The sequence below is a fragment of the Hipposideros armiger genome, unplaced genomic scaffold (assembly GCF_001890085.2).
Source record: "Hipposideros armiger isolate ML-2016 unplaced genomic scaffold, ASM189008v1 scaffold_40, whole genome shotgun sequence".
Classification (NCBI taxonomy): domain Eukaryota; kingdom Metazoa; phylum Chordata; class Mammalia; order Chiroptera; family Hipposideridae; genus Hipposideros; species Hipposideros armiger.
The window spans coordinates 4685264-4709782 of NW_017731390.1; the positions used below are offsets into that span (position 1 = coordinate 4685264).

The 24519-nt window shown below is 50.5% G+C and overlaps 3 protein-coding genes across 4 annotated transcripts in view; 2 read left to right on the forward strand and 1 right to left on the reverse strand.

The window, feature by feature from the left end:
* The first annotated feature begins 577 nt into the window (after window positions 1–577).
* PSMD3 (proteasome 26S subunit, non-ATPase 3) lies at window positions 578–13914 on the forward strand. Its single transcript, XM_019638638.1, has 12 exons — window positions 578–993; window positions 3398–3588; window positions 5013–5150; window positions 6305–6441; window positions 7383–7573; window positions 7728–7831; window positions 11174–11288; window positions 11394–11513; window positions 11645–11748; window positions 12023–12178; window positions 13191–13241; window positions 13446–13914. Exons 1-12 carry the CDS (start codon window positions 774–776, stop codon window positions 13521–13523), a joined length of 1605 nt encoding a protein of 534 aa, XP_019494183.1. The 5' UTR covers window positions 578–773; the 3' UTR covers window positions 13524–13914.
* Window positions 13915–19676: 5762 nt separating this feature from the next.
* Window positions 19677–22173, forward strand: CSF3 (colony stimulating factor 3). 2 transcript variants are annotated; one of them, XM_019638586.1, is made up of 5 exons: window positions 19677–19734; window positions 19884–20038; window positions 20439–20546; window positions 20683–20829; window positions 21169–22173. In XM_019638586.1, the coding sequence occupies exons 1-5, from the start codon at window positions 19722–19724 to the stop codon at window positions 21331–21333; spliced, it is 588 nt and encodes a 195-aa protein (XP_019494131.1). In that variant the 5' UTR covers window positions 19677–19721; the 3' UTR covers window positions 21334–22173. The 2 variants fall into 2 exon arrangements, with proteins under 2 accessions (XP_019494131.1, XP_019494130.1); XM_019638585.1 differs by lacking the exons at window positions 19677–19734; window positions 19884–20038 and having other exon boundaries at window positions 20176–20546.
* Window positions 22174–24264: 2091 nt separating this feature from the next.
* Window positions 24265–24519, reverse strand: part of MED24 (mediator complex subunit 24) — a 14723-nt gene continuing 14468 nt past the window's right edge. Inside the window, exon 24 of the mRNA XM_019638516.1 lies at window positions 24265–24297. Within this exon, the coding sequence (XP_019494061.1) occupies window positions 24265–24297 (33 nt within the window). The remainder of the gene's footprint in view (window positions 24298–24519) is intronic.

Here is a 24519-nt window from a genome sequence, read left to right on the forward strand (position 1 = left end):
CTGTTCAGGGCGAGACTTGCAGATGTCGAAGGCGACACCAGCCGGTGGCGGAGCAAATTGAGCGAGTTTGGACAAGAACCCCGCCGGGACACTCAAGGCATCATCACGCCCTGCGTTCCGATAGTCCTTACCTGCTGCTCTACGCTGGTTGGGGTGCTCTTAGAGTCCGATGTAACCCAGATTAGAGCCTAAAGGGACCTCTCGTGGACATGTCCAAAAATACACTCAGGAGGGGAAAAAAACAAAACACACACACACACACACACACACACACACACACACACACACACACACCTCGTGGACATGTCCAAAAATACACTCAGGAGAGGGAAAAACAAAACACACACACACACACACACACCTCGTGGACATGTCCAAAAATACACTCAGGAGAGGGAAAAACAAAACACACACACACACACACACACACACGCACACACGCACACACACGCACGCACAGGCACTCCAAAGAAAGCCCCACACACCCACACACCCATAAGAGGCTCCTCCCCGCTCCTTCCTCGAAGATCCACCCCCATCCTGCACCTCGACTGTTGATTTTTTTCCCCTTTGTTGACTCGGCCATCGGCCCGCGGGGCCTGGCGTTTCCCAGAAGGCCCAGCGCTGGGAAGGGGTTTGTAGCTGCTCCGTCATCGTGCGGCCCGACGCGAGCCCGCGCTTGTGTGCAGGCCCGGCTCGGTTCCTAGTCTGGTGCGAGGGTTCACGCGAGGCCCCGGCCTCGGACCCCGGACTAGGCCGCGACCCCGGGCGCCATGAAGCAGGAGGGCTCAGCACGGCGCCGCGGCGCGGACAAGGCGAAGCCGCCGCCTGGCGGAGGGGAACAGGAACCACCGCCGCCCCCGGGCCCCCAGGATGTGGAGATGAAGGAGGAGGCGGCGGCGGGTGGCGGGTCAACGGGGGAGGCTGACGGCAAGACGGCGACGGCGGCGGCTGAGCACTCCCAGCGAGAGCTGGACACCGTCACCTTGGAGGGTATGAGAACCTGGGCCGGGGACGTGCCATGATCACGGGTCACAGCGCCCTGGTGATACAGCTTCTCCTTAGGACCCCAGTGCAGCCTCCACCATCCCCGATTCCTTAAGATCACCCCCCAAATGCCGCCCCCTCTACCCTGACACCCCCGACCCCACACCCAGTAACTCCAAGCTCAGCACTCCTCCCTTGCCACACACCTCCTTCCCCAACCGAGGGTTGCGTCTAGAACTAGGTCTCAGTGGGCCTGTAGACTCCGTCTTCTGAGTCCTCCCCTCTGACCAACTCCCGTTTACATCCCACCAGACTGATTCTATCGAGCCCAATGTATACTTGATCCCTCGTCCCTCTAGAAACCAGTGTTTTTGTACTTATGTATGTAAAGGGTTAGGTCAGGATGACGCAGAATACTGGCCTCTTGAGTTTTTAAGAGTGTACAAAGATTTCTGTTGTCTTAGCTACTTTTGGCAAACTCCCCTAAAAGAGCCCTTTTTACCTTGTACCTTGCTTCCTTGTTTCTGTAATTAAGGTGCCTCAACGATCCCATCGGTTTTTTTTCCTCCCCCTTCAAGCCCTTACTCCTGTTCTGCCTCTGAAGGGTTTAAACACCTTTACATGCTTTCAACTTTTTAGGTGACAACTTTGAGTTCCTAACACTCTCCTTCAATCAAAACTACATACCAATCCCTGCATTTCTTTTCTCCTAGGGATGTGTTCCCAGTTTTCTACCGTCCTCTTGTTTCTCCAAGTTCCCATTTCACTTTTCCCACTTAGAGCTTCGTGTCCACGTTTGGAGTGGGTAAAGTGAGAGCTTCCCACTGTGAGCCTGGTGCTGTTTTCCCAGTTCTGGATCAAGTGGGACCGGTCTATTTCTGGGGTTTTCTCTCTACTTAGCTGCATAAGAAACTAACTCAAAAACATTAATATAAGCAAAGTTTATACTCCGTAGTGTTTTTGAGGATGTGATAGTGTAGGCTGCCTTCAGCTCCTACTCTGAAGCTGGGTAATAGGCTCAGCATCTAATAAAGATCCTTTTACCTAAAATAATGACAGCCAATGGCAAAGGTGCCACTCGGCATTACTGACTACATGTGTTTCTTTCTTTTTTTTTTAAAAGTAAGTATACAATTTATTTAACATTCAAACTTCATTAAGATATGTGCAATATGGCAATTTTACTGGGAGTTTAACCCTACCTAGGATATGATTGCATGTGTTTCTTATAAACACTTCATTTTCTTATTGTAAAGTAATTCACGTTTATTGTAAAAAACTTGGGGGGGAAAATCAACCATGGTTAACATTTTTTCCTATCAATTTTTGAGCTGTTCTCCCATAATGGAGATCGTGTTATATGTATGATTTGGAACAAGACTTAACTAAATACAGATGAGTGTGTGTTTTCATTTACATATCCACAGCTGTGGCATTCAATTTATTGCAGAAACATTTATTGAATACCTGATAGAGTGGCTAAGAATACAAGCCTCTAGAATTAGTTTCCTCATCTCTGTCATGAGAGTAATAGTACTTACTTCATTGGGTTGTGAAGATTAAAATGCTTAGAACTGTGCTTAGCACATATGAACACATAGTAAACCTTCCATAAATATTAGCTGTTATCATCATTATATCATTAATGTGACCCAAGCAACCTGTGCTAACTATATAGAGGTAACAGAAACTGCCAATTGATTGCATGCCCTTGTTCTTGGACATTTAAGTTGTTTCCAGGTTCTTACTGTTATTAAGAGCTTTGTAGCAATCATCTTTGTACCCAACTTTTTAATCTACCTTTATAGCTTTTTTTTCAGTATAGATTCTCTATATGCCTGAGTCGAAAGGGTAAATGTTGTTAAGGTAGGTGTTGTCCAGGAAAACTGGACCGGTTTACATCATACGAGCAGAAATGTCCTTTTCACCCCATATTTATCTTAATCATTTATACAAGCTCTTTGTAGAATACGAATATAAATCTTTAGTCACATTTGTTGCAGGTATTTTTCTTTTATTTACATAATTATTCAGAAGGGTTTTTATGAAATCAAGTTTGTCTATCATGTGTGTGATTCCTCCCATTGTTTACATTTGGAAAGTCTTTTCCTATTTAGAGATCTGATAATTATCTATGTGTTTCTTTTGTTTCTCATCATTTTTTACTTTTCTTCCTCTTTCTATCATTCTCTACGCCGTCCCCTATTCCAGCTTTATTTTTCTTTGTCTCTTGGTTATGTCTTAAAATGAATGGCATCCATAAGTATTGCTTAGCCCTATTAGGGCAAAAGAGGTGATTGGCCACATCCTGCCCTTTTGTAAAAGGCTTCTTAGAACTACTTGCCTGGAGTGGTGGGGGAATATAAGGAGTTGAAAGTAACCTTTTTTTCCCTCCCCTGGTCCTCCACAGATATTAAGGAGCATGTAAAACAGCTGGAGAAGGCAGTTTCAGGCAAGGAGCCTCGATTCGTGCTGAGGGCCCTGCGGATGCTGCCTTCCACGTCACGTCGCCTCAACCACTATGTTCTGTATAAGGCTGTGCATGGCTTCTTCACCTCAAATAATGCCACTCGAGACTTCTTGCTACCCTTCCTGGAAGAGGTGAGTGAGTTAGGCTGGCTTTAAAGAGTTCAGACTTGGCCTCATTATCCCCCGCCCACCATGTAGTTGTTTCCTATCCTGCAGGTCATCTTGTTACCTGCTGTGGCAAAGTAATAAAGCAAACCAGCTTGTTTTAATACTCATTTGCCCATGACCAAGGGAACCATCCCTCTGCCCTGCAGTGTCATTCTTCCAAGTTAGGGAGAGGAGTTGGGAATCAGGACCCTTCCAGCCAAACTCATTTCCCACTATCCCCCAACTTGGACCCTCTCGTGCAGTTAGGTGATGTCTCCACTGTCCTAGGAGAAGGCGCCACCACCTCTTTGCCTCTGAAGCTTCTCAGTGGAGGACGTATAAAACAGTGGTTGGGAGCACAGGGTTTGGAGGTGGAGTTGAATTTTAATCTAAACTCTACCATTTGGTTGATACCTGTGGGACTTGAGCAAGTGACCTAACTAACCTCCTTGTCCCTCATTGTCTTCATTTGTTAAATGTGATGAACAAATTTGGAGGGCAGAGGCCAGGAAAGAGTATGTATAAAGCTCTTAGAACAGTGCCTGACAGTGAAAACTGATGAAGTTAAGTGTGATGGTGGTAGTGGTCTCTCCATGTCAGGAGAGAACTCTCCTTTTCCTTTCTGGCTGTAAAATCCCCCTTGTCGTTGGTGGTAAAGTCCAGACCCTGCCCCTTCTCAAACCTTATAGACCCTTCAGCCACCTTCATCTCCCTAAAATCCTGTATGTTTACAGCCTGTTCCATAGATGTGAAATCTCAGAAAACGCCTTGAGGTGGAATAATGAAGAGTTTATTTGTCTGGGAAAGGGGAAAAGCCCCCTTCTGCAACCCTACCGGGAATGCTTTTTAACCTTTACATCTCTAAACTCACCCAACATGATCACTTTTTGAGCTGTTACACAGTATTATTGTTTTAGTAACTAGATCTAAAAATATGTACTATGTATATATCAGTTCCCCCCAAATTTCCTTTGTTCCTAAAAAAAAATACTATTTTTTCTCTCATTATTCTTGATCTCATCTTTAGAATTATATCACTTTATTAAACCCTATCTGATAGAATTCTTAGTAGTTCCAGGTGTGGTCGTTTAATCTGTACACTTAGATTGTAGGGTCTGTGAGGAGACCTACATCATCCTTCTGTCCCCAGTACATTCTGTAAAATTGTTATTCTCCTGTAATCCTCTTTTGTATTGTATTGTACTGTACTGTATTGTACTGTATTGCCAGCCTCCTTGACTCCTTTCGGAAAGAGGCTTCCATCTTTAATTTTTTATCCCCAGCACCTAGAAAAATTTTGGCATATAGTAGGCATTCAGTATTTGTTGAAATATATAGTGAGTGCTTAATAAATTATTGGTTGATTGATCTGACTGAACTTTTCCATGGTAACTCATGTCCTCTCCTAGCCCATGGACACAGAAGCTGATTTACAGTTCCGTCCCCGAACAGGAAAAGCTGCGTCGGCACCCCTCCTGCCTGAAGTGGAAGCCTATCTACAACTCCTGGTGGTCATCTTCCTGATGAACAGCAAACGCTACAAAGAGGTATCAGGACCAGGGAGAGCGATTCACGTGCCCCAAGCAGTGCGAGAGGTTGGCAGGGGAGATTGTCTCTAGTGGAGAAATGGAGATAATCCCTGGGTTAACTCCCCCAGACCCTTCCCCAGGTTGGAATGCACCAAACCCCACAGCTGGGGAAGACCCCTCAATTCCTGCTTGAGCACCAAGGGAAAGAGCTAGCAGTGGTCACTCTGTGGCACAATACCAGTATAGTAGATTCTTTTGGGAAAAGTAGATTTGGAGACAGAAAGACCTGGGTTCAAATCCCAGCTGTACCTTCAGCAGATTAATTTCTCCTAGCTATATGTAAAGTGGGGAAAACAATGCCCAACTACAACAGTATTGTTGGTATTAAATAAAATAATATGTTCCAAAATACTTAGCACAATGACCTGCACATAGTAAGCTTTCACACTGTTTTAATAAATGGCAGCTCTTATGGGCCTGAACAACTCCATTTTGGATATTATATTACACTTCCACCACTCCCTCCATTTGGGGCTAGCTTCTTTGTCAGTCATAGTCACTGTCCCAAGTGCATGCTCAAGAAATAACAGGTCCCACTCCTCAATTCCATGTTTTGTTTTTTCCTTTTCTTGCAACTGGTTGGTTTTTGTTTGTTTTTTGGATATAACTCACCTCCTTTAAGGTACAGTTCGGTGGTTTTGGTATATTCACAAGGTTGTGCACTATCATCACTATCCAATTCCAGAACAATTTATAATCACCCCCCAAAAAGAAACACCATACCTATTAGTAGTCACTCCCAATTCTCACCCCAGCCCCTTGGCAACCACTAATCTATTTCTAGCTCATAGATTTTCCTATTCTGGACGTTTCCTATAAATGGAATTATATGTGGCCTTTTGTGCCTGGCTTCTTTCACTTAGCATAACGTTTTCTAGGTTTGTCCATGTTGCAGCATGTACCTGTACTCCATTCATTTTTAAGGCTGAATCACATTCCATTGTATGGATACAACACATCTTGTTTATCCATTCGTAAGGTATTGGACACTTGGGTTGTTTCCACTTCTTGGTTATTGTGAGTAATGCCACTGTGAACATGGCTCATATGATGGCTCCTTGTTTAACTTTTAGCGGAACTACCACTTGATTCTCTTTTGGCTACCTCTCCAGGCACAAAAGATCTCTGATGATCTGATGCAGAAGATCAGCACTCAGAACCGCCGAGCCCTGGACCTTGTGGCTGCAAAGTGTTACTATTATCATGCCCGGGTCTATGAGTTCCTGGACAAGCTGGATGTGGTGCGCAGGTACAGGTGGCCAAGGGTCTCACTCTCGGCCCTCAGGGTCAAAAATGTGATCAGTCACAACCACAGAGTTAACGGACTTGCAGAGGGCGATAAGCTGGTAGCTGTAAAGTGCCCAGCAGGAAATGGGGGCAATGATTAACGCACCCTGAGTTATATGAGGGGTTGAGAGAGACACTGATGTTGATGAAGAAATGGAGATGGCCACTGGGCTGTTAAGAACTGTCCTGGCCTCTTGCCTTCACCCCACATCAAGGGAGGACTGATCGGTAGGTCAAGGGTGGAACGACAGGCAGAAACCATTTCACTCCTGCCTAACCTGCAGTGGCTCCCCATTTCCCTCAAGGGGGAGCCAGAGTCCTCACGATAGGGCATAAGGCCCAGCGTGTTCTGGCCCGTCTGGCTCTTGGCCTGACTTGATCTCCCACTGCTCCCTGACTCACTCCTCAGCCACGCTGGCCTCCTAGTCTCCCTTGGGCATACCGGGCACACTCGTCCTCAGAGTCTTTGCACTGGCCCTTCACTCTGCTGAGAATGCTTTTCTTCCTACTCTTTCAAGCCTTTGTTTAATTAACTCTCAGTGAGTTTCACCCTGACCAAGCTATTTAAAATCCCAGCCCCATCCACCTTGCCTTCTGTGTTTCCCATTGCACTCACCCTGATTCTCCATGGCCCGTACCACCTTCTGTAATGCAGCATAATTCACTTATGATCGTTGTCTGTCTCTCCCACTAGACTGCAGGCTCCCCGAGAGCAGAGTTCTGTCCTTTTTGTGCACCTAGAATATTGCCTCACACAGTAGGCACTCAGTGGTTGAATATTCGGTGAATAATCAGAAAAGCAGCTTGAATCACGTTTTTAGAGGTTGAGAATGGAGAGGTCAGAGACAGTTCGAAGCGTTCTTAGTTGAGGTCTTGGACATCTTTTTTCTTGCTTTCTCAAAGCTTCCTGCATGCTCGGCTCCGGACGGCCACCCTCCGGCATGACGCTGATGGTCAGGCCACCCTGCTGAACCTCCTGCTGCGGAACTACCTGCACTATAACTTGTACGACCAGGCTGAGAAGCTAGTGTCCAAGTCCGTGTTCCCTGAGCAGGCCAACAACAACGAGTGGGCAAGGTACCTCTATTACACAGGTGAGCACGTCAGAAGGTGTCTCAGGCTTACTTGGTGCAGATTTTCTAAAAATCTGGTGCACTGGTTGCATAAGAGGCGCTTTGCAACTCTGGTTTGCAAGGAGGTTTGGATGGTGCCATGCTCTTGATCCACTCTCCTCTTCTTCGCACCCAGGGCGGATCAAAGCCATCCAGTTGGAGTACTCAGAGGCCCGGAGAACAATGACCAATGCCCTTCGCAAGGCCCCTCAGCACACAGCTGTCGGCTTCAAACAGACTGTGAGCAGCAATTCTCACCCCTTTGACTCTTGCTCATCTGATAACACTTTAGTTCTGTTTCCCTATATGAGGGGCCAAGGAAGTCTGCATTAATCTCCAAAAGGTGGCCTCAGATGTCTGTGCATAACATTGTTCAGAGCACAGGAAGCAGACGTCGCCTGCATACCTGCCAGTTATGTGCGGAGTATTCTCCTTGGTAGATAGGTTTAGAATTTCCCTGATTCCCCAGCACTCCTTGTAGCCATTCCAGGCATGGCCGTGGATTGTGTTGGTAAACCTCAGGCTCTTGCATGGACCCTCACAAGCCCATTTCGGATGCAGTGTTGTCTGTGGCCAGGGACCCCAGGAGATCTCCATAAGGTCAGCTCCTTCAGGTGGAGATAAACCTTGACCACCTGAGAACTGTCAGTCACCAAGGGTGGTTTTTTGTTTATTTGTTTTGTTGTTATGTTTTGGGTTTGAGTGCTGACCTTGGTACTAGGCACTGTGAAGGATAGAAAAGAAGGATAAGAAGTGGTATTGGACCGCAAAGAGACAGAAAACATTGACTCAGAAAGTCTTGAGGGCCTGGTAGCCAGAATTGACCCAGTTTTCCCAACTACAAACTTCTGCTCCCACCTTAACACAGTGTCCACTTCCGAGTGCCCTGGAAAGAGAACAAGATAAAAATATACTAGGTCAGTGTAGTAGGAGATTTGGTTTGTTTCTGTTCAGAAGTTCAGAGAAAGGAAGGTTTGGTTTTGGTCAAATAATTAGAGATCTTAAAAAAGTTAAATTCGATAATGGTTTTTGAAAGATATGTAGAATTTTCACAGAAAGGAGTGGCTTTTCAGACACACTGGGTACATGTGCAGAACGCTAGATTGCTTCCAATATAGGATATACACTAAAATTTCTCCTAAAAAGATACAGGTGATTAACATATACGTACCGGGGATAGGCATTGTGGGGTAAGCAGTGTTTTCAAACCAGATTTCCCTATGGGTGAATAAAGTTTCCAAGTTTTCTGGGGAGGAGCCAGGTGGCAGGAAGGGGCGGAAAGAGTGCTGGAGTGAGGTTTTTGGCCAGTGGACCGTTGATGAGGGAGCAGGAAAGAGATGGAATGGTTGCTCGAGAGGAAAGCAGAGTTGGGGACTTCCCACCCAGAGGGCCTCGAGCAAATAAGTTTAGGAATGGGGTAAAGAGCACAGGTAGAAAAGCTAGCTTTCAGTCACAACAAGGAGAGAGAGTGCATGAAGAGAGACATCAAGTTTAAAGTGAAGTCCACAACAGAACACTTTGAAAGCTTATCCATTCATAGTAAAATCCACATTCCTTGGGTAATCTTATTTGCTTTATAGCGCAACTCTGACCTCTGTGATGCTTCACCAAAGTCCGTTGCTAACTCTTAGTCTGCTCAGGCTGCCATAACAAGGTACCCCAGAGTGGGGGCGCTTAAACAACAGCAGTGTGTTTCATCACAGTTCAGGAGGCCAGAAGTCCCAAGATCAGGGTGTCAGCGCGGTTGGTTTCTTCCGAGGGCCTCTCTTTTGCTTGTAGATAGCCATCTTCTTCCAGCATCTTCAAATGGTCTTCCCTCTGCACATGTCTATATCCTAATCTCTTCTTACAAGGACACCAGTCATATTGGATTAGGGCCCACTCATATGACCTTATTTACTGTAATTATGTAGTCACATTCTGAGGTACTGGGGGCTGAGGGCTTTAATATATGAATTTGGAGGCTCACGGTTCAGCCCATACTATTGGGTTGTTGGAACAGTTATGATGTATTTTTTTCTGTTTTTCGTTGCAAACATGCGTCATGACTTTTCCGACAACCCAATACTAATTCTGACCCTTCTCATGAACACCAGATCTGCAAATCCAGCTTCCCACTGCACATCTCTATACAGATACTCACTGACGACTCACACTCAGCTTGTCTGAAACAAACACACCTTGACCAGTGCTTCCTCCTGTTCTCCTGACTGATGGAGATAAGAGCCTCCCAATCACCTGAGACTCCTCCCCATCTGTCTTCCCGATCACTAAATCATCTGCTGATTTGCCTCCATGTCTTTTGTATGTGTCTCCTCTCTGATTGCTAGTGCCCTTGTTCAAGCTACTGACATTTCTGGCATCGCTGTCCCCTCCACCAGCCCAGCTTCCACACAACTGCCTGAGTGGGCAGAGCTCCAGGCACGACTTTGCCTTGCCCAGGAAGCTTGCATTGCTCCCCATGGCCTGCCCCGTTGAGTATGAGTATCATAAGTCTCATGAGGTAGGCAGGCCAGGTATTGTTATTGTGCCCATCTTAGGGATGAGGAAACCAAGGACTCAGTTGCCCAGCCTTACCCAGCTAGCACATAAAGACTAGCTTTGTCTCCAAACTCAGAACTCAGCCTGGCATTCAAAGCAGCACGTCCCCAGACTGGCCCCCATACTCCTCCAAGGTGTGTCCTCACACCTGCCTGCCTCTTTTCCAACCTGTTTCCTTGACTGAGACATTGTCTCTCCTTTTTCTACTTCATCAGAATCCTTCAGGCGTACCTTACCTCCTACCATTCCCATGGGTTTCCCCTCATAGGTTATGCCCAGGGACAGGGCAGCCTTGGTGTATGTGGAGGGGGCAGAGTTTTCGCCCAGAGTGGGCATGATCACCCACCACCCATTCTAACCCGTTACTACATGATTTAGCTGCCTGTGTTCCTGTCCCTCCTGCTTGGTAGAAAGCTCCTCAATAGCTGGGTGTCGCCCCCTCCAGCGTGGTTTTCCTTGCACGGTGCTGAGTCCATAGTAGGTGCTATTCAGAAATACCTCATGGTTTTATGGAGGAGGAAGGATGCCCAATTTTCCAGCCAGCTTCCTACGTTCATACACAGCTTGTTCGCTGAGGTCCTGCCTCTACCCGGATAACTAGTTCTACACATTGCTCCCCTCCTCTCCTCCAGTAACAATCCGCCTCCCTAACCAGCATCTTTGGCTGACTCACGTTCCGTTCCCGAGGCCTCTGAGCCCAGCTCCCTCACCATTTCTCAGCCACAGAACCTGGGCCTCAGGCCTGCACTTGAGAGTATAGTCATTTCAGAGCAGGAGTGTGCTGCATGGCCAGACGACATGAAGTTTAGGGCTAAGTGCCATCAAAGGGTCAGATAGTCCCAGTACCTGGCTCCAAAGGCTGAACTTCGATCTTCTGCCCAGCACAGGCTCAGGGGTTTGTCCTCTCTCCATGGGCCTAGTCACAGGGCCAGTCACAGTGCCACTGTCCCCATTTCCCAGTATATCTGACTGACTTGAAGGCCCATTTCATTCTCTTACATCCGGTGGGACTCCCTGCCCACTGTGTCCTTTGTCACTCAGGTGCACAAGCTTCTTATTGTGGTGGAGCTGTTGCTGGGGGAGATCCCAGACCGGCTGCAGTTCCGTCAGCCATCCCTCAAGCGCTCACTCATGCCCTACTTCCTTCTGACCCAAGGTAAGGCCGGAGCCCCTCCCAGAGCTTGCCAGACCCCTTGGCCCTGTGGTCTCTTTGATGTGTATGCCCGTTTGCATCATCTGATCCACTCCCCTTCCCTCTCAGCTGTCAGGACGGGAAACCTAGCCAAGTTCAACCAGGTCCTTGATCAGTTTGGGGAGAAGTTTCAGGCAGATGGGACCTACACCCTAATCATCCGACTGCGGCACAACGTCATCAAGACAGGTATGGTTCAGGGGTCACTGAAAGAGCAGAACCCAGACTAGGCTTCTCCAGGGGGTGGGGACAACCCTGTGGGTGTCTGGGTGGGAAGGATCTGTGCCCGCCCTGCCCATCCACCACTCCTCCTCTCCCAGGTGTGCGCATGATCAGCCTCTCCTATTCCCGAATCTCCCTGGCTGACATCGCCCAGAAGCTGCAGCTGGATAGCCCAGAGGATGCAGAGTTCATTGTTGCCAAGGTGGGGCTGGTTCAGGGACCGTAGTCCTCACTTTCCTGCCTTATTCCAGGGGGTGAGAGGAGGAGGAGATTGGCCAAGGAAGGGAGGGAATGGAGGAAGCAGAGCACAGTTTTTTCAGGGAGTGCCGTTCTTGCAACGAAGCCAGGAAGTTTCCAGAGAGAATGTGTGTGTGAGTGAGTGTACGAGAGTGTAAGGAAGACAAAGAGATGGGATGAGGTGTTCTAGACTTAGAGGATGGGCTTTCTGATGACTTCCTCCATTTGGGGGCCTGCAGGCCATCCGGGATGGCGTCATTGAGGCCAGCATCAACCATGAGAAGGGCTACGTGCAGTCCAAGGAGATGATTGACATCTACTCCACCCGAGAGCCCCAGCTCGCCTTCCACCAGCGCATCTCCTTTTGCCTGGACATCCACAACATGTCTGTCAAGGTGAGACGCACCTGTCTGCAGGGCCAGTGGGCAGCACCGTGCCCGCCCTCCACACCACACCCATGCAGGAGGGGGGCTTGGTTTGGGGCCCACTTCCCAGCCTATCTCTGTAAAGTCACTAAACAGCAGGGCAGGGTCCCCAAGAGGGCAGAGGGCTTCGCCTGTGGGATTACAGCACCTTCAGTTGCTTTTAAGGGGCCTGGTTGCCAGGGGGGACCAGACAGATTTGGAGCTTAGGGTTCTAGATTTGGTTCCAAATTGGAGTCATTTGCCTTCTCTGAGCCTCTGTTCTCCACCTGTGAAGCTAATCATAAGATAGGACCTGCCCTGCCTGCTTCACAGCGTTGATGAGATTAAATGAAATCACTGTGTAAGACACTAGTGAAGTCTAAGTTGTGTAAAGGTAGGGCCAGTATCTAGTTCCACAAAGGCTGTTGAGCCCTTCTGTGTCAGGCACTGAGTTCAGTGCTCGGACTGTTTGTCTGCTGAATTTCTCCTGGTCTCTTCCTTCCTCCCTGGGAACTAGGGATACCGCTGCCTTGCTGAAAATTGGGCAAATGCTGTGCTTCGAGAGACACAAGGCCCTTTGTGATCTGGTCCCCTGTGTCCCTAGCCTCACTCCCCACAACTTCTCCCCTGTACGCCCCCCCACCCCACCCCCCCAAAAAAACTGACCCCACTCAGGCCAGGCCTTTTCACATGTTAAATCCTCTGCCTGGACTGCCTTTCCTCCATTCCCACAGCCAGCCCACTCGTCCTCTTCCTCCCCCTGCAATTCCCCCTGCCTGCCCAATCTAGAGGATATACCTCCAGATTCTCCTAATTCTTCTTAGCATTTACCACATGGTATTATAATAGTTCGTTTCCATGCCCAGCTCCCCAACTATATTAAACTGGACAGTGAAGAGCGTATCTTGGTCATCCCTTAGTGCCTGGTACCCAGAAGGGGCACAATAAATGCGTTAGGTCAATGCCACCTCTTCACCTTGCTCTTCTCTCTACTCTGCTTCAGGCGATGAGGTTTCCTCCCAAATCATACAACAAGGACTTGGAATCTGCAGAGGTAAGCTGCCCTTTGCTGTGGGTACAACTGGAAGATAGAACTTCCCTCAGAAAGGGAAGAGAGGGGGTTTCTGGAAGGGCTGGGGCAGCTGTGAAGCTTGGACACGCCCTGGCCTGGGGGGTGGGCTCGGCTGGGCGAAGCTCTGGGTGAGAGACCCCACCGCCATCCTCGGCAGCCCAGCCCTCACCCCGTTTCTTTCCCCAGGAGCGGCGTGAGCGAGAGCAGCAAGACTTGGAATTTGCTAAGGAGATGGCAGAGGATGATGACGACAGCTTCCCTTGAGCTGGGGGGCTGGGGAAGGGTGGGGTGAGTGGGACCTGGCTCTCTATCTTTCCCCCTTGGGGGGGTCCCCTGTCCAGGGAACTGGCCCCTTCTCCCACACGCAGCTCACAGACTGCGTATGTGCTGGTGGGAGTGAAGGGTGTAGAGAGCCAGCCACCCCGCCTCAACCCAGGGCCTCTCCCCAGCCGTTGACTTAGCACACGGTGGGCAGGAGGGCGGGCGGGCGGCCTCCCCAGGGCAGGGTCCTGGCTAGTGGTGTGGGCAGCAAGATGGGAGGGAAAGCCCTGTGCTCCCCTCCAGGGAGTAGGGGACTGGAATTGGGACATGTGTTGGGTTGTATGTTTTTTGACGCTTCAATTATGATTTTTAAACAATAAAAAGTTCTCCAAAGCTCTTTGTACATCAGTTAATTACTAAGCTTTCACACGTCCAGTACTGACAGACCCAGGTTTTTTTCCCCGAGTCTTGGAATACTAGCCCCAGGTGTAATCTGAGGACAATGTGACTGAAGATGACCAGGAAGCCAAGGACAGGGTGAAGACACAGCTGGGACCAGAAGGGCCTGGGGTTACTGTTTCATGTCTAACTGGCTGTCAAATATTGGGCAGATCGCTCAACCTCTCAGGCTTCTTTCCCACATCTGTCAAAGGATTAGACTCGGTGACCTCCTGGGTCAGATTAGGAATCAGACTTCTGAAGGATCAAAGCAAAGGCGAGAGTCCGACCCTCAGGTGAGGTTTGCAGAGGAGAGAAGGGTCTCTGCTGTGGCTGCAGCCGGCTAAGAGCAGGGTTCTGCTCAGTGGGCCCTTAGGGAATGGGGATGGGCTCCTGACAGCAGAGTTGGGGTCAGGCAGGAGGGGCCTCCCTGTGGCCCCCAGCCCACCTACTCCAGTGGGGAAATGCCTGCCTGGGTCTCAGTCTCCCAGCCGCCTGTAGCAGGACTCCCTGTGTTGGGTCGTTGGAATTATCCCAGTGTTCTCTGGCTGGCACCTGGGACATGGCTGTACACGTACGCTGTTGCTGCCAAACTCTGTTATCTGAACTTGGCTGGGCCGGGGGTGGGGGAGGTTCTGCCTCTTCACTGATTGTTCTGTGTGCTCTCCCACCTCCTGATTTTCTACACACCCTCCCAGCTTCCTACCGCACAGCGATGTAACCCCCTGGCTTCTGGCTCACTCAATATCAAACACTTCTTAGGCGGTAGTTGGTGTGAAAGCCTTACCTTCCCAACTAGTTGTAAGTTCTTAAAGAGCACAGGGCATTTGAGTCCTCCCAGGGCCTCACCCAGTGCCTGCCACTCCGTGTTCCATAGTCTCATTTGTTGGGAAAAGACTGCTGTGTGTTCACCAGCTGGGGTTCACCAACCCCAATATCCTTAATTTCCATCAAAGGCGTGTTTTACATTGGCCTTGCCTTGGTTCCTGACCCCACCCCGCCTTGGTCACAGTGACTTGGCACTGCCCACTTCCCATGTACTGAATGAAACAAGTTTGCTTTGTGAAACGGTACATTTTTTTCCCCAAAAACTTTTTTCCCCCCTTCAATCTTTGTGAAAGATGTTTTTATTTTAGTGTCCAAACTTTATTTTAAGGATTCTAATCCTTTCCCCAATTTACAGGCCAATTCAGAAATCGAATAGGAGATCTTTAGTTCCTTTCCAGGAAGGATGGTGTGGGGGACTAAAGGCGAGCACCCGTGTGCCCTTCCGGGACGCCAGACAGGCTTAGGTGGGAGGTGAACCCTGGCCTTTGCGATACCAAGTTCAGGTCACATACTGTCAGGGAGTACTGCCTTCTTCCAGCCTATCTGTTTTTGTTTCCACATGGCTGTCCTGGCCCTTAACCACTTTACCTGACCTCTAAAAGTGACTTTTTTGGGGGTGTCTGATAAGGGGACTTGTATACAGAAGGCAGGTGCAGCTGCCTGAGGCCCTTTCTAACCTGCTTAAAACATCTCGTAATTAATATTCCTAATGAAGCCCAACCTCATAACTGTTCATAAATCTTAAAGTCAGCGCCTGTTCCAAAGTGCCTCAGACCCTTCCTTGGTTGGAAACCGATTGGAGCGGGTAGTCACCTTGTTAGATACTTGGGGTCATTTGCTATGATTTCCTGGTTCTTGCTCACCTTGAGTCTACGGACCATTGTTCTGTCTGCTCCCTGTTTGGAAATTTCTTGTAATTCATCCCCATTGGCTTGGCTTTCTTTTTATAGAGAAGCTTAGTGTCATTTTTATGCTTGGAGAATTCACTGTGTTCTCCATCTTCCAGTTCTATTTTTTTATTAGAAAACTACAGAGACTGAAAAATAAAAAATAATTAAAAAAAAAAACCTACAGAGACATACAAAGAATAACATACAAATACCCATGTACTTTCCACCCAAGTTTAACAAATGGTAATATCTTGTTATCAGGTCAAGTTGTTTTTTTTGTTTGTTTGTTTTTAAGATTTTATTGGGGAATTGGGGGAAGGGAACAGCATTGGGGAATCGGGGGAAGGGGAACAGACAAGTTGCTATCTTTTTGTTCTTCAGTCTAGTTGTGGAGGACGTCGCTTCACTGGCCCATGTTGATATTATCATTGTGCTCTTCCCGGGTGAAGCAGTCACTCACTGGCCATTGGACGGCCACATAGTGGCTCACAGCAGCTCACTAAAGCTCACACTGTCGCCGGCCACTCAGCAGTCCAGCTCTGTGTCGAGCTGCTGTTCACCATCTTAGCTGTAGAGGGCGCAGCATCACTGGTCCTCAATGTGGGATCCAAAACGGGGCCCTGCTGCTCAGAGCGCTGGAGTCCCAAGCCAACTCCTAACCAACAGCCACTGGGCAGGCCCTGCAAACTTTTCTTAAAGGGTCAGATAGTACATTTTTTAGACTTATGAACCATATGGTCTATCACAACTAGTCACTTCTGCTCTTCTTGAAAGCAGCTATAAACAATATGTAAACAATACATAAGCAATATGTAAACAAACCCTGGGGTTTGAATGTCATATGATTTTACATGTTATGAAAGAGTCTTTTGATTTTTTTCCAACCATTTAAAAATGGAAAACCCATTCTTAACTCAGGGAGTACGTATCTTGGCCCACAGCCTGAGTCTAGAGATGCTCCAAACCCAGTGCCAGATGAAAACAGGAAACGTGAGGGGAAGTTGCTGACCAGTTCTGACCATTGAGAAATACATGGAAAAGCCTTTCGGAAGCTGAAAGGATGAATAACTAGGGATCTCTGGGACCAGGCCCTTTGTCAGAAGATGACTTTGGTCTGGCTCAGCCTGTGTGTGTCATGGCCAGTAACAAGCCCTTGCGCTCTCTCTACCTAGTCTTTATTCTCCCCTGGGTGGGGCAGAAGTCTGAACTGAGCCCTTAGCCCAGAAGTACAGCTATGTGAACAGGAAGTACTGTCATGGGAACCACAGGGACTTGGGAAGCAAATCCTGCCTGGCTCTGCCTCCAACTGTGATCTAGGCAAGGCCCTTAGCTTCTCTGAGGTCATCTCTTGTCTATAACGGGAATAATCCTCTACCACTTGGTTGATATGCTGAAATGGCAAAAGTTTAATGGAAGGTGCCTGACCTGTAAGAGGTACCCAATAAATGCCAGCCAACATTTGGATCTTCTCCCTATGGAATGGATGCCAGAACACTTCCTGGGACGGCAGCTCACTTCCTCTGGAAGCAGCCCACCCCACCTTCCAATGCCTAGGACCATTAGAAAGCTCCTTCCTTCTGTTGAGCTGAAAACTGGCTGTCTGCGGCCACCACTCCCTGACCCACTTCTAGCCCTCGATAAGACAGGTCAGTATAACACGTCAGGCAGTCAGGAATTCCCTGGTAGACTGAACAAAAACAAAACTGGCCACGTCTTATGCTAGCCATTTCTTTCAAAGTTGTAAGATAACTGCCGTCTTACTGGAACAGAGACATCAATCATGCCCCAGGGCAACAAAACCATTTTGAAGGACTTTATGAAAGGCCTTCCCAAGGCTAAGCAACAAAACAAATCTGATAAACACCTTAATAACAGGCACCAGTATTCCAGCATTCCCCCTCCCAGGCAGAAAGAAAAGTATAAAACTCAAGCCTTTTACCCTAGCTAGTGGGCATCCCAGCTTGGGGTACTCCCTCCCACCGAGGGCTGCAGCCTTTCTCTTACTTTAATAAAACTATCCTCTCTTGCAACTTGTTGCCTCTCCCTGGTCCGTATGCCCATTCTTTGGCTTCACGAGATTATGACCCTGGCACAAAGAAATATCCTACATCATCAAGATCACACAACAACGCCCTTCTCCTCTTCCCCAGCAAAACAGCCTGTTTTCTTCAAACCATGACCTTGAGTCCTTTCACCATTCTGGCCACCCTTGTTAGAATTAACATATTTTTATGAACCAAACATCTGACACACTAGGACTACAGGTGAAGATAAAAGTTGGAGTCTAGAGCTGGCCTGGTCACAGGTGAGGAAGGCCCAACATTGGTTAAGAGATTAGATGGTTAAGAGTTTAATACTTTGGCACAGGGCAGACCTCGATTCTGCTACTTGGCAAGTGACTTAAGCTCTCTGAGGTCAGATTCGCCTTCAGTAAAAAGGGAAACGGCTCTATCCCCCTCCGCATTGGTTTACTGGAAGGAAAGTATCCAATAACGTATAAAGAGTGCTCACACAATGCCTGGGGCAGACTGCGTCCTCTGGAGGTTTTAGCGGGTCGGAGAAGGGGGCACATTTGTGAATGTGAATCTCCTGTCCTCCACAGTTCTGTTAAACCCAGCCTTCTACTCCATGGAGCTGGGCACAGAGCTGGGCTCAGTCAGTGCACTGGAGGGGCCAAGGCCACCAAGGTACATGACAGGGGACTAGAAACAGGATGTGAACATATCAGCAGGTGAAGTACCTGCCAGCTGTGGCCACCAGGGGGCACCCCTGCCCCAAAGATGGTCTCTCCCAGTCAGACACATCCACTCAGAAGAAGGTGCCTCTATTTTTTGGCACCTTTGGGGTAAATTGGGACAGAAAGTGATAGCCTGGGGTGTGGTCAGTCAGACTGCCCTGGGCAGGCTCCATGACCTGTGGAAAACTCTCTGGCCGGAGGCAGAGGCCTGGGTTGTAACTCTGATTCTGCTAGCCATGACCTTAGACAAGGCACTTTCCTCTCTGGAACAGTCTCCAAAGTCCCTTCCAGTGCCAACATTGCATGGTTCTAGGATTCGAAGCTAGGGAAGTTGCTTCTTTCTCACTCCCAGCCCTTCTCCACCTCAGGGCAACACATACCCTCTGGCTGGCAGCAAACCTGGCCTGGGAAGCCCCGTGTCCCAGACCCCCAGCTCCAAATCCCGGGACACTATTGGAGAAGGGGTGGTGGGGAGGAGGGGGAAGGGCAAGGTCAGGTGAACCAAGATCCTCCAAGGGTCTTGCTTCATTCAGGACAGACATCCGGTTTCCTCTGGCCTCTGCCAGGATTCTGGGGGCTTAAAAGATGAGTCATGGGGGGACTGGGGAGTTCCCAAGTAACCAGCTGGGGACAGGAGGCTGGGGTGATGCCCATCAAAGTGTGGGGTGAGGACAGGAGGTAAGACCCTAATGTCTATCTCAGGCCCCTGGCCCCTCGGGACGGGACTCAGGAAGGCAGCCTGTTGGGAATTTGAAGGGTAGGAAGGGGGGCAACTAGCAGCTTCTTCCCTCTCAGGATTGGGGGGCCTGGGGCGCAGGTGGCTTGACTATCCCAAAGGAGGGTGGCAAAGGGGGCTGCCCCACAGATCTGCCAGGGGAGGGAAGGAGGGGCCGCCTGGAGGCCTGCCTTTCCCAGATCAGTCTGACAAGACTCCAGCCTCCAGGGCTTTATCAGTGGCTCAGCCTTTGTTCAGCGGTTTTGTTCAAACACCCTGTGGCAATTCAGGCCTGGGTGGGGCTTAGGGGAGGAAGGGAGCCTGAGGGGGGCAAGACGTCAAGGATCAGAGATTCCACAATTTCACAAAACTTTCCCAAACAGCTTTTTGTCTCACCCCCCCTGCATTGTCCTGGTCGACAAATTTGCATAAATCCTGGGAAGTTATTACTAAGCCTTAGTCTCAGCACCAGGTAATTTCCTCCCAGGACTCCATGGGCTTATTTATAAAGGCCCTCCGGAGCTGGTCCCTGACACAGTCCTGAGCCTGCAGACCCACCCAGACCCTCAGCCGAGCCTGCTGCCCAGAGCCCCATGAAGCTGATAGGTGAGTGTCTTGACCCAGGATGGGGGAACTGCCTGCCCAGGCATGGGAGGGAAGCTGGAGTGGCCAAGAGGCTGGGGGTCCCTAAGCCCCCAGAAAAGAACCCAGCGGGGAGTGGACAGCATGTCTCCTGAGCTGCCATCTGCTCCCAGCCCTGCAGCTGCTGCTCTGGCACAGTGCACTCTGGACAGTGCAAGAAGCCACCCCGCTGGGCCCTGCCAGCAACCTGCCCCAGAGCTTCCTGCTCAAGTGCTTGGAGCAAGTGAGGAAGATCCAGGCTGATGATGTGGTGCTGCAGGAGCGGCTGGTGAGTGACAGAGGCAGGCAGAGAGACAGGGTACAGGTGCTGCGGGAGGGGGTGGGCATGTAGAGGAAAGAGGACTCAGAGGAGAGAGCTGAGGGAGGGGAAGGGAAGCGTGGGGAAGACATCATCAGGAAGGGACCTAGGAGAGGAGTGACACAGGGAAATGGAAGAAAGACGGTTAGGAGAAGCGGAGCAGTGGGAGGCTGGGAAGCCACTGGGGGAAGGGAACCTCTTGGGGACAGTGCTGGGAGGGGCTGGCTGGCTGGGATGGACGGACGTAGAGGCAGGAATGGGGCTGAGAAGCCTGGCAGGACATGGAGGGAGGGGAAGACCTCGGAGAGATGGGGAGGAGCCTCCTGGCCCTTTCGAGTACCCTGCACTCAGCATTCTTCCCTGTCCCCAGTGTGACATCCACAAGCTGTGCCACCCCGAGGAGCTGGTGCTGCTTGGGCACTCTCTGGGCATCCCCCAGGCTCCCCTCAGCAGCTGCTCCAGCCAAGCCCTGCAGCTGGTGAGTGTCTGGAGGGGAGGAGGGCGTTTAGGGGAAGGGATGACCTGGAAGGCTCCCCAGACCTCCAGGCTCCAAGCTGCAGCCCTGAGAGGAGCGTCGCAGGCAGTACCCCTAACTCCTCTATTCTGTTCCCCAGACAGGCTGCCTGAGACAACTCCACAGTGGCCTCTCCCTCTACCAGGGCCTCCTGCAGGCCCTGGCAGGGATCTCCCCGGAGTTAGCCCCCACCCTGGATACGCTGCAGCTGGACATCACCGACCTTGCCACCAACATCTGGCAGCAGGTGAGCCTCATTGGGAGTGGCAAGTATTAGGGGCCTAGACCAAGTGGGTCCCTAAAGGTCCTGCTGCAAGCCTGGGGGCCCCGGAAGTTCTTTAGGGGTTGGTGGGAGCATTCTCAGGGGCGGGGTGGGGGCTGTATGCAGGACCCTTCTGCTGCTGGGCCTCCCCTAATCCCCCTAGTTGAGGGCAGGAACCAGATCACTGGACCTCAAAACAGGCCTGGGTTCAAGTCCTAGCTCTGTTAACCATGTGATCTTCTACAGCCCATTAGCCCATTGCATTTCCTCATCTGTGATAACGCCCACTTAGCAGGGCCTGATCATTGGTCTTTCCCCCCACAGATGGAAGACCTGGGGGTGGCTCCTGCTGTGCGGGCCACCCAAGGCACCATGCCTGTCTTCACCTCAGCCTTCCAGCGCCGGGCGGCAGGTGTCCTGGTCGCCTCCAACTTACAGAGCTCCCTGGAGCTGGCGTACCGTGTTCTGCGCTACCTTGCTGAACACTGAGCAAAACCCTCCCTATCCCATGTATTTATCTCTATTTAATATTTATGCTTATTTAAACCTATTATTTAAAGACAGGGAAGAGTGGAAAGGAGCCCCAGACTCCTGGGTCCTTCCCTCCACCTCCAAGTTTCATTCTCCTGCCTGTAGCAAGGAGAGAAGCTGCTGTCTCCCCGTCCCCTGGACTGGGAGGTAGATAGGTAAATACCAAGTATTAATTCCTGTAACTGGTGGGCACTGGGAAGAGATGCAGTGAACCGCCGACCCCGAGGGTACCCACCTTGGGGCCCTTGGAAGCATCAGGAAGTCTCCCACGTGGGAGACGCGACAGCCCTGTTTAATATTTAAACAGCAGTGTTCCCCAGCTGGGTCTTCGCCTCTCTCCTTCGCTCTGGTGTCAGCTTGGCAGCACGTGCCAGCTCAGCCAGTCCTTGCTTCCCCTCACATGCCCTCCTCCCGGGCATGAAACCCAGCAGGGGCAGCCAGAGCTGGGAGGTTTGACCCTGGGGTCCCACAAATTTGTTGGGGAATCTAATTTTTCTAAGGTGATTTTTTTCGGACGTTTTGACACCCATGGGGAGCCCAGGCATCACTGACATCTCATTTTTCTGGATGCCTTATAGAGACACCCATAGGCTGGTGACGCCTTCCCCACCCCTGCCAGAGTCAGGGTTCTGACTCCTTTAAGGGCTGGGCAGATTGGGCAGATGGTCCTTTATCTGCCTTGCTTGATGGGGAATGTGGGCGGGAAAAGATGCAGGGAGATTGTGATGGGGTGTGTGAGAGGGAAGCTCAACTGTTCACTCTCCACCTTTGCCCCAACTTTCTCATTGTAGCCAAACTTCATGATAATAAAAGTGTTTATCTCCAGTAAATGTCCTTCCTCTTTCTTGAGTCCAACTGGTGCCTGGCCAGGGGTTGTGGGAGCCGGGGAGTTGAACAGTGGTCAAGGGCAGAGGGAGGAGAAGGGAAGGTGCCCGGAGGAAAGGGGCAGTCCTCTGGCTCATCAACATTCATTCCTTAAGCATGTGTTTATCTTGCACGGACGCTGTGCAGACACTGGGCTAAGTGCTAGGGAAACGGCAGTGAACAAGGCAGGCGTGTCCTGCCCTCGTGGAGCCACGGCCTCGTGGGGAAGACGGAAGGCAGAGGGGCCGCTCGCACCAGGAGAGGAGAGGGTGTGGGGTTGGGTGGGTAGCCTTAGGCCAGACACAGGCAGACAGTGGCCTGCAGCAAGGAGCGCTGTATATCTGCACAGGACCGGGCAGTATACCATCTTCCGTGAACTCTAGCCCATCCATCCACACTCACAGGTGCCCACAAAGATAGAATTAAGAAGTGCCTTGTACAGATTAGGAGGCTGAGTCCAGGTGACTACTTGAGTCACAACTCCAATTCCAGGCTCTGTACTTCTCCCCCTCATCCAGCTCGGCCTGTGATCTGGCAGGGAGCAGTCTCGTCTCAGCTTGTCTCAGCACATGGCTGAAGAGGCTGAGCTCACAGGTAGGGAGCGGCTGAGATGCGGTGACTAGAGGGGCCACTCACACCACACATTCGAGGCACACCTCTCTGTGCCCTCAGCTCAGGATGCACATGTGTTTCCCAGGTGCCTCTACCAGGCCCAGGGAAGTGTAGACAGCCAGCCAGGCTCCAGCTCCCCTCCCAAGGCTTCCCCATTCTCATCACCTCTACTTCCCTTCCCCATGTGGCTCCCGGGAAAGCAGAGTCTGGCTGAGGCAGGCTGCAATTCCTAGGTGTGTGGCTCAGGGTCCCCCCTTTCAGGTCAGTCCTGAAGAAATCGGGCTTGGAGATGTGTGAAGCAGGCAAAAGACAGGGTTAAACATAGCTCCTGGGGCCGGCCGAGTGGCGCGTTGGTTAAGAGCTGGCTTAGGACGCCGGAGGGCCCCGGTTCGGATCCCACATATGAGGGCCAGTGACACTGTCCTCCACAGCTAAGATGCTGAACAATAGTTCAACCTGGAGCTGGGCTGCCGTGAGTCACTGGCGACGGGGTAGGCTGTAGCCCCTGCTGCAGTGGGTTGCCATGGGCTACCGTGTGTAGCCAGCAGCCAGCGTGAGCGGCCAGCAGCCGCCGTGAGCGGCCGTCCAGAAGCGGGCGACTGATCTGCCTCGCCCCGGGAAGAGCGCAATGATGGTGCCAACTTGGGCCAGTGAAGCAACGTCCTCCACAACTAGACTGAAGAACAAAAGGACAGCAACTTGTCTGGTCCCCTTCCCCCAATTCCCCAGCGCTGTTCCCATCCCCCAATTCCCCAATAAAAAAAAATCTTAAAAAAAACAAACATAGCTCCTGCCCCTTGCTCCCCCCAGAGCTCTTCTGGGGGACAGATCACACTCTGGGCTAGTAAGACTGGGTGGGGCTGGGCCGGGTTGGGGAACATCAGAACAGGACAGCCTGCCCCCATGGCAGTGGGGCCCTTAGCCAAAACCTCACCCTTTTCAGAGGAAGTCTGACTTTGGGGGTCAGGAGTAGACAGCGGGCTGGTGTTGACTCATTATCACCCAACCAGGATCTAAGGAGGGGAGACTGCTGCCATCACCCTCCTTGCCCCTGCTGAGCGCACAAACACGAACCCTGCGGCCAGGCCTCCTCTGCACACCTCTTCCTCCCCGCTCAACTGCTGGACAAGTCTCTTTCCAGCCACAGCAAGCGGAAGGCACCGTTCCCACCCCATCAGACACAGGCACTGACAGCATTTACAAAGGGAGCCACAGGGGACTTTATTTACAAATGAGCTGAGGTGAACGTCCCTCGTGTATTACAAAATAAAAATACATATATATATATATATATATATATACATATACATATACATACTCTGCACCTACAGAGAGCCTCAGAGGTAGTAAATCTACCCTTGGAAGGGGGTAGGGTGCACGGGAGGGGGTGTGCTGGGGTGAGACTGCCTGGAACTAAGGAGCCAGGCTGCTTGCACTCTTCAGGAACTGGCAGTGGGGACAGGAAGTTATGAAAGAAAGAGACCGGGAGATATCTTAAAGGTCAGAAGTCAGGGAGAAGGGAAAAGACCTGGAAACTCACACAAGGCAAGTCTTACATCATGTGGATATGAGCAATGATGTCTCATCTTTCTTCACTGTTCCCTTTCGAGGCGCCTGGGGCTGGAACCCTCCCAGAGGGCTCCTGCGGACACTCCAAGCCCCTCAGAG

Coding starts and splice junctions, on each gene's coding strand:
- PSMD3 (XM_019638638.1), top strand. CDS start 774: ATGAAGCAGGAGGGCTCAGCACGGCGCCGCGGCGCGGACAAGGCGAAG. Junction 7,832..11,173: donor CTGTCGGCTTCAAACAGACT/GTGAGCAGCAAT, acceptor TTTGTCACTCAG/GTGCACAAGCTTCTTATTGT. Junction 11,749..12,022: donor CAGAGTTCATTGTTGCCAAG/GTGGGGCTGGTT, acceptor GGGGGCCTGCAG/GCCATCCGGGATGGCGTCAT.
- CSF3 (XM_019638585.1), top strand. CDS start 20,199: ATGGAAGAAAGACGGTTAGGAGAAGCGGAGCAGTGGGAGGCTGGGAAG. Junction 20,547..20,682: donor CCAGCCAAGCCCTGCAGCTG/GTGAGTGTCTGG, acceptor TCTGTTCCCCAG/ACAGGCTGCCTGAGACAACT. Junction 20,830..21,168: donor CCACCAACATCTGGCAGCAG/GTGAGCCTCATT, acceptor TTCCCCCCACAG/ATGGAAGACCTGGGGGTGGC.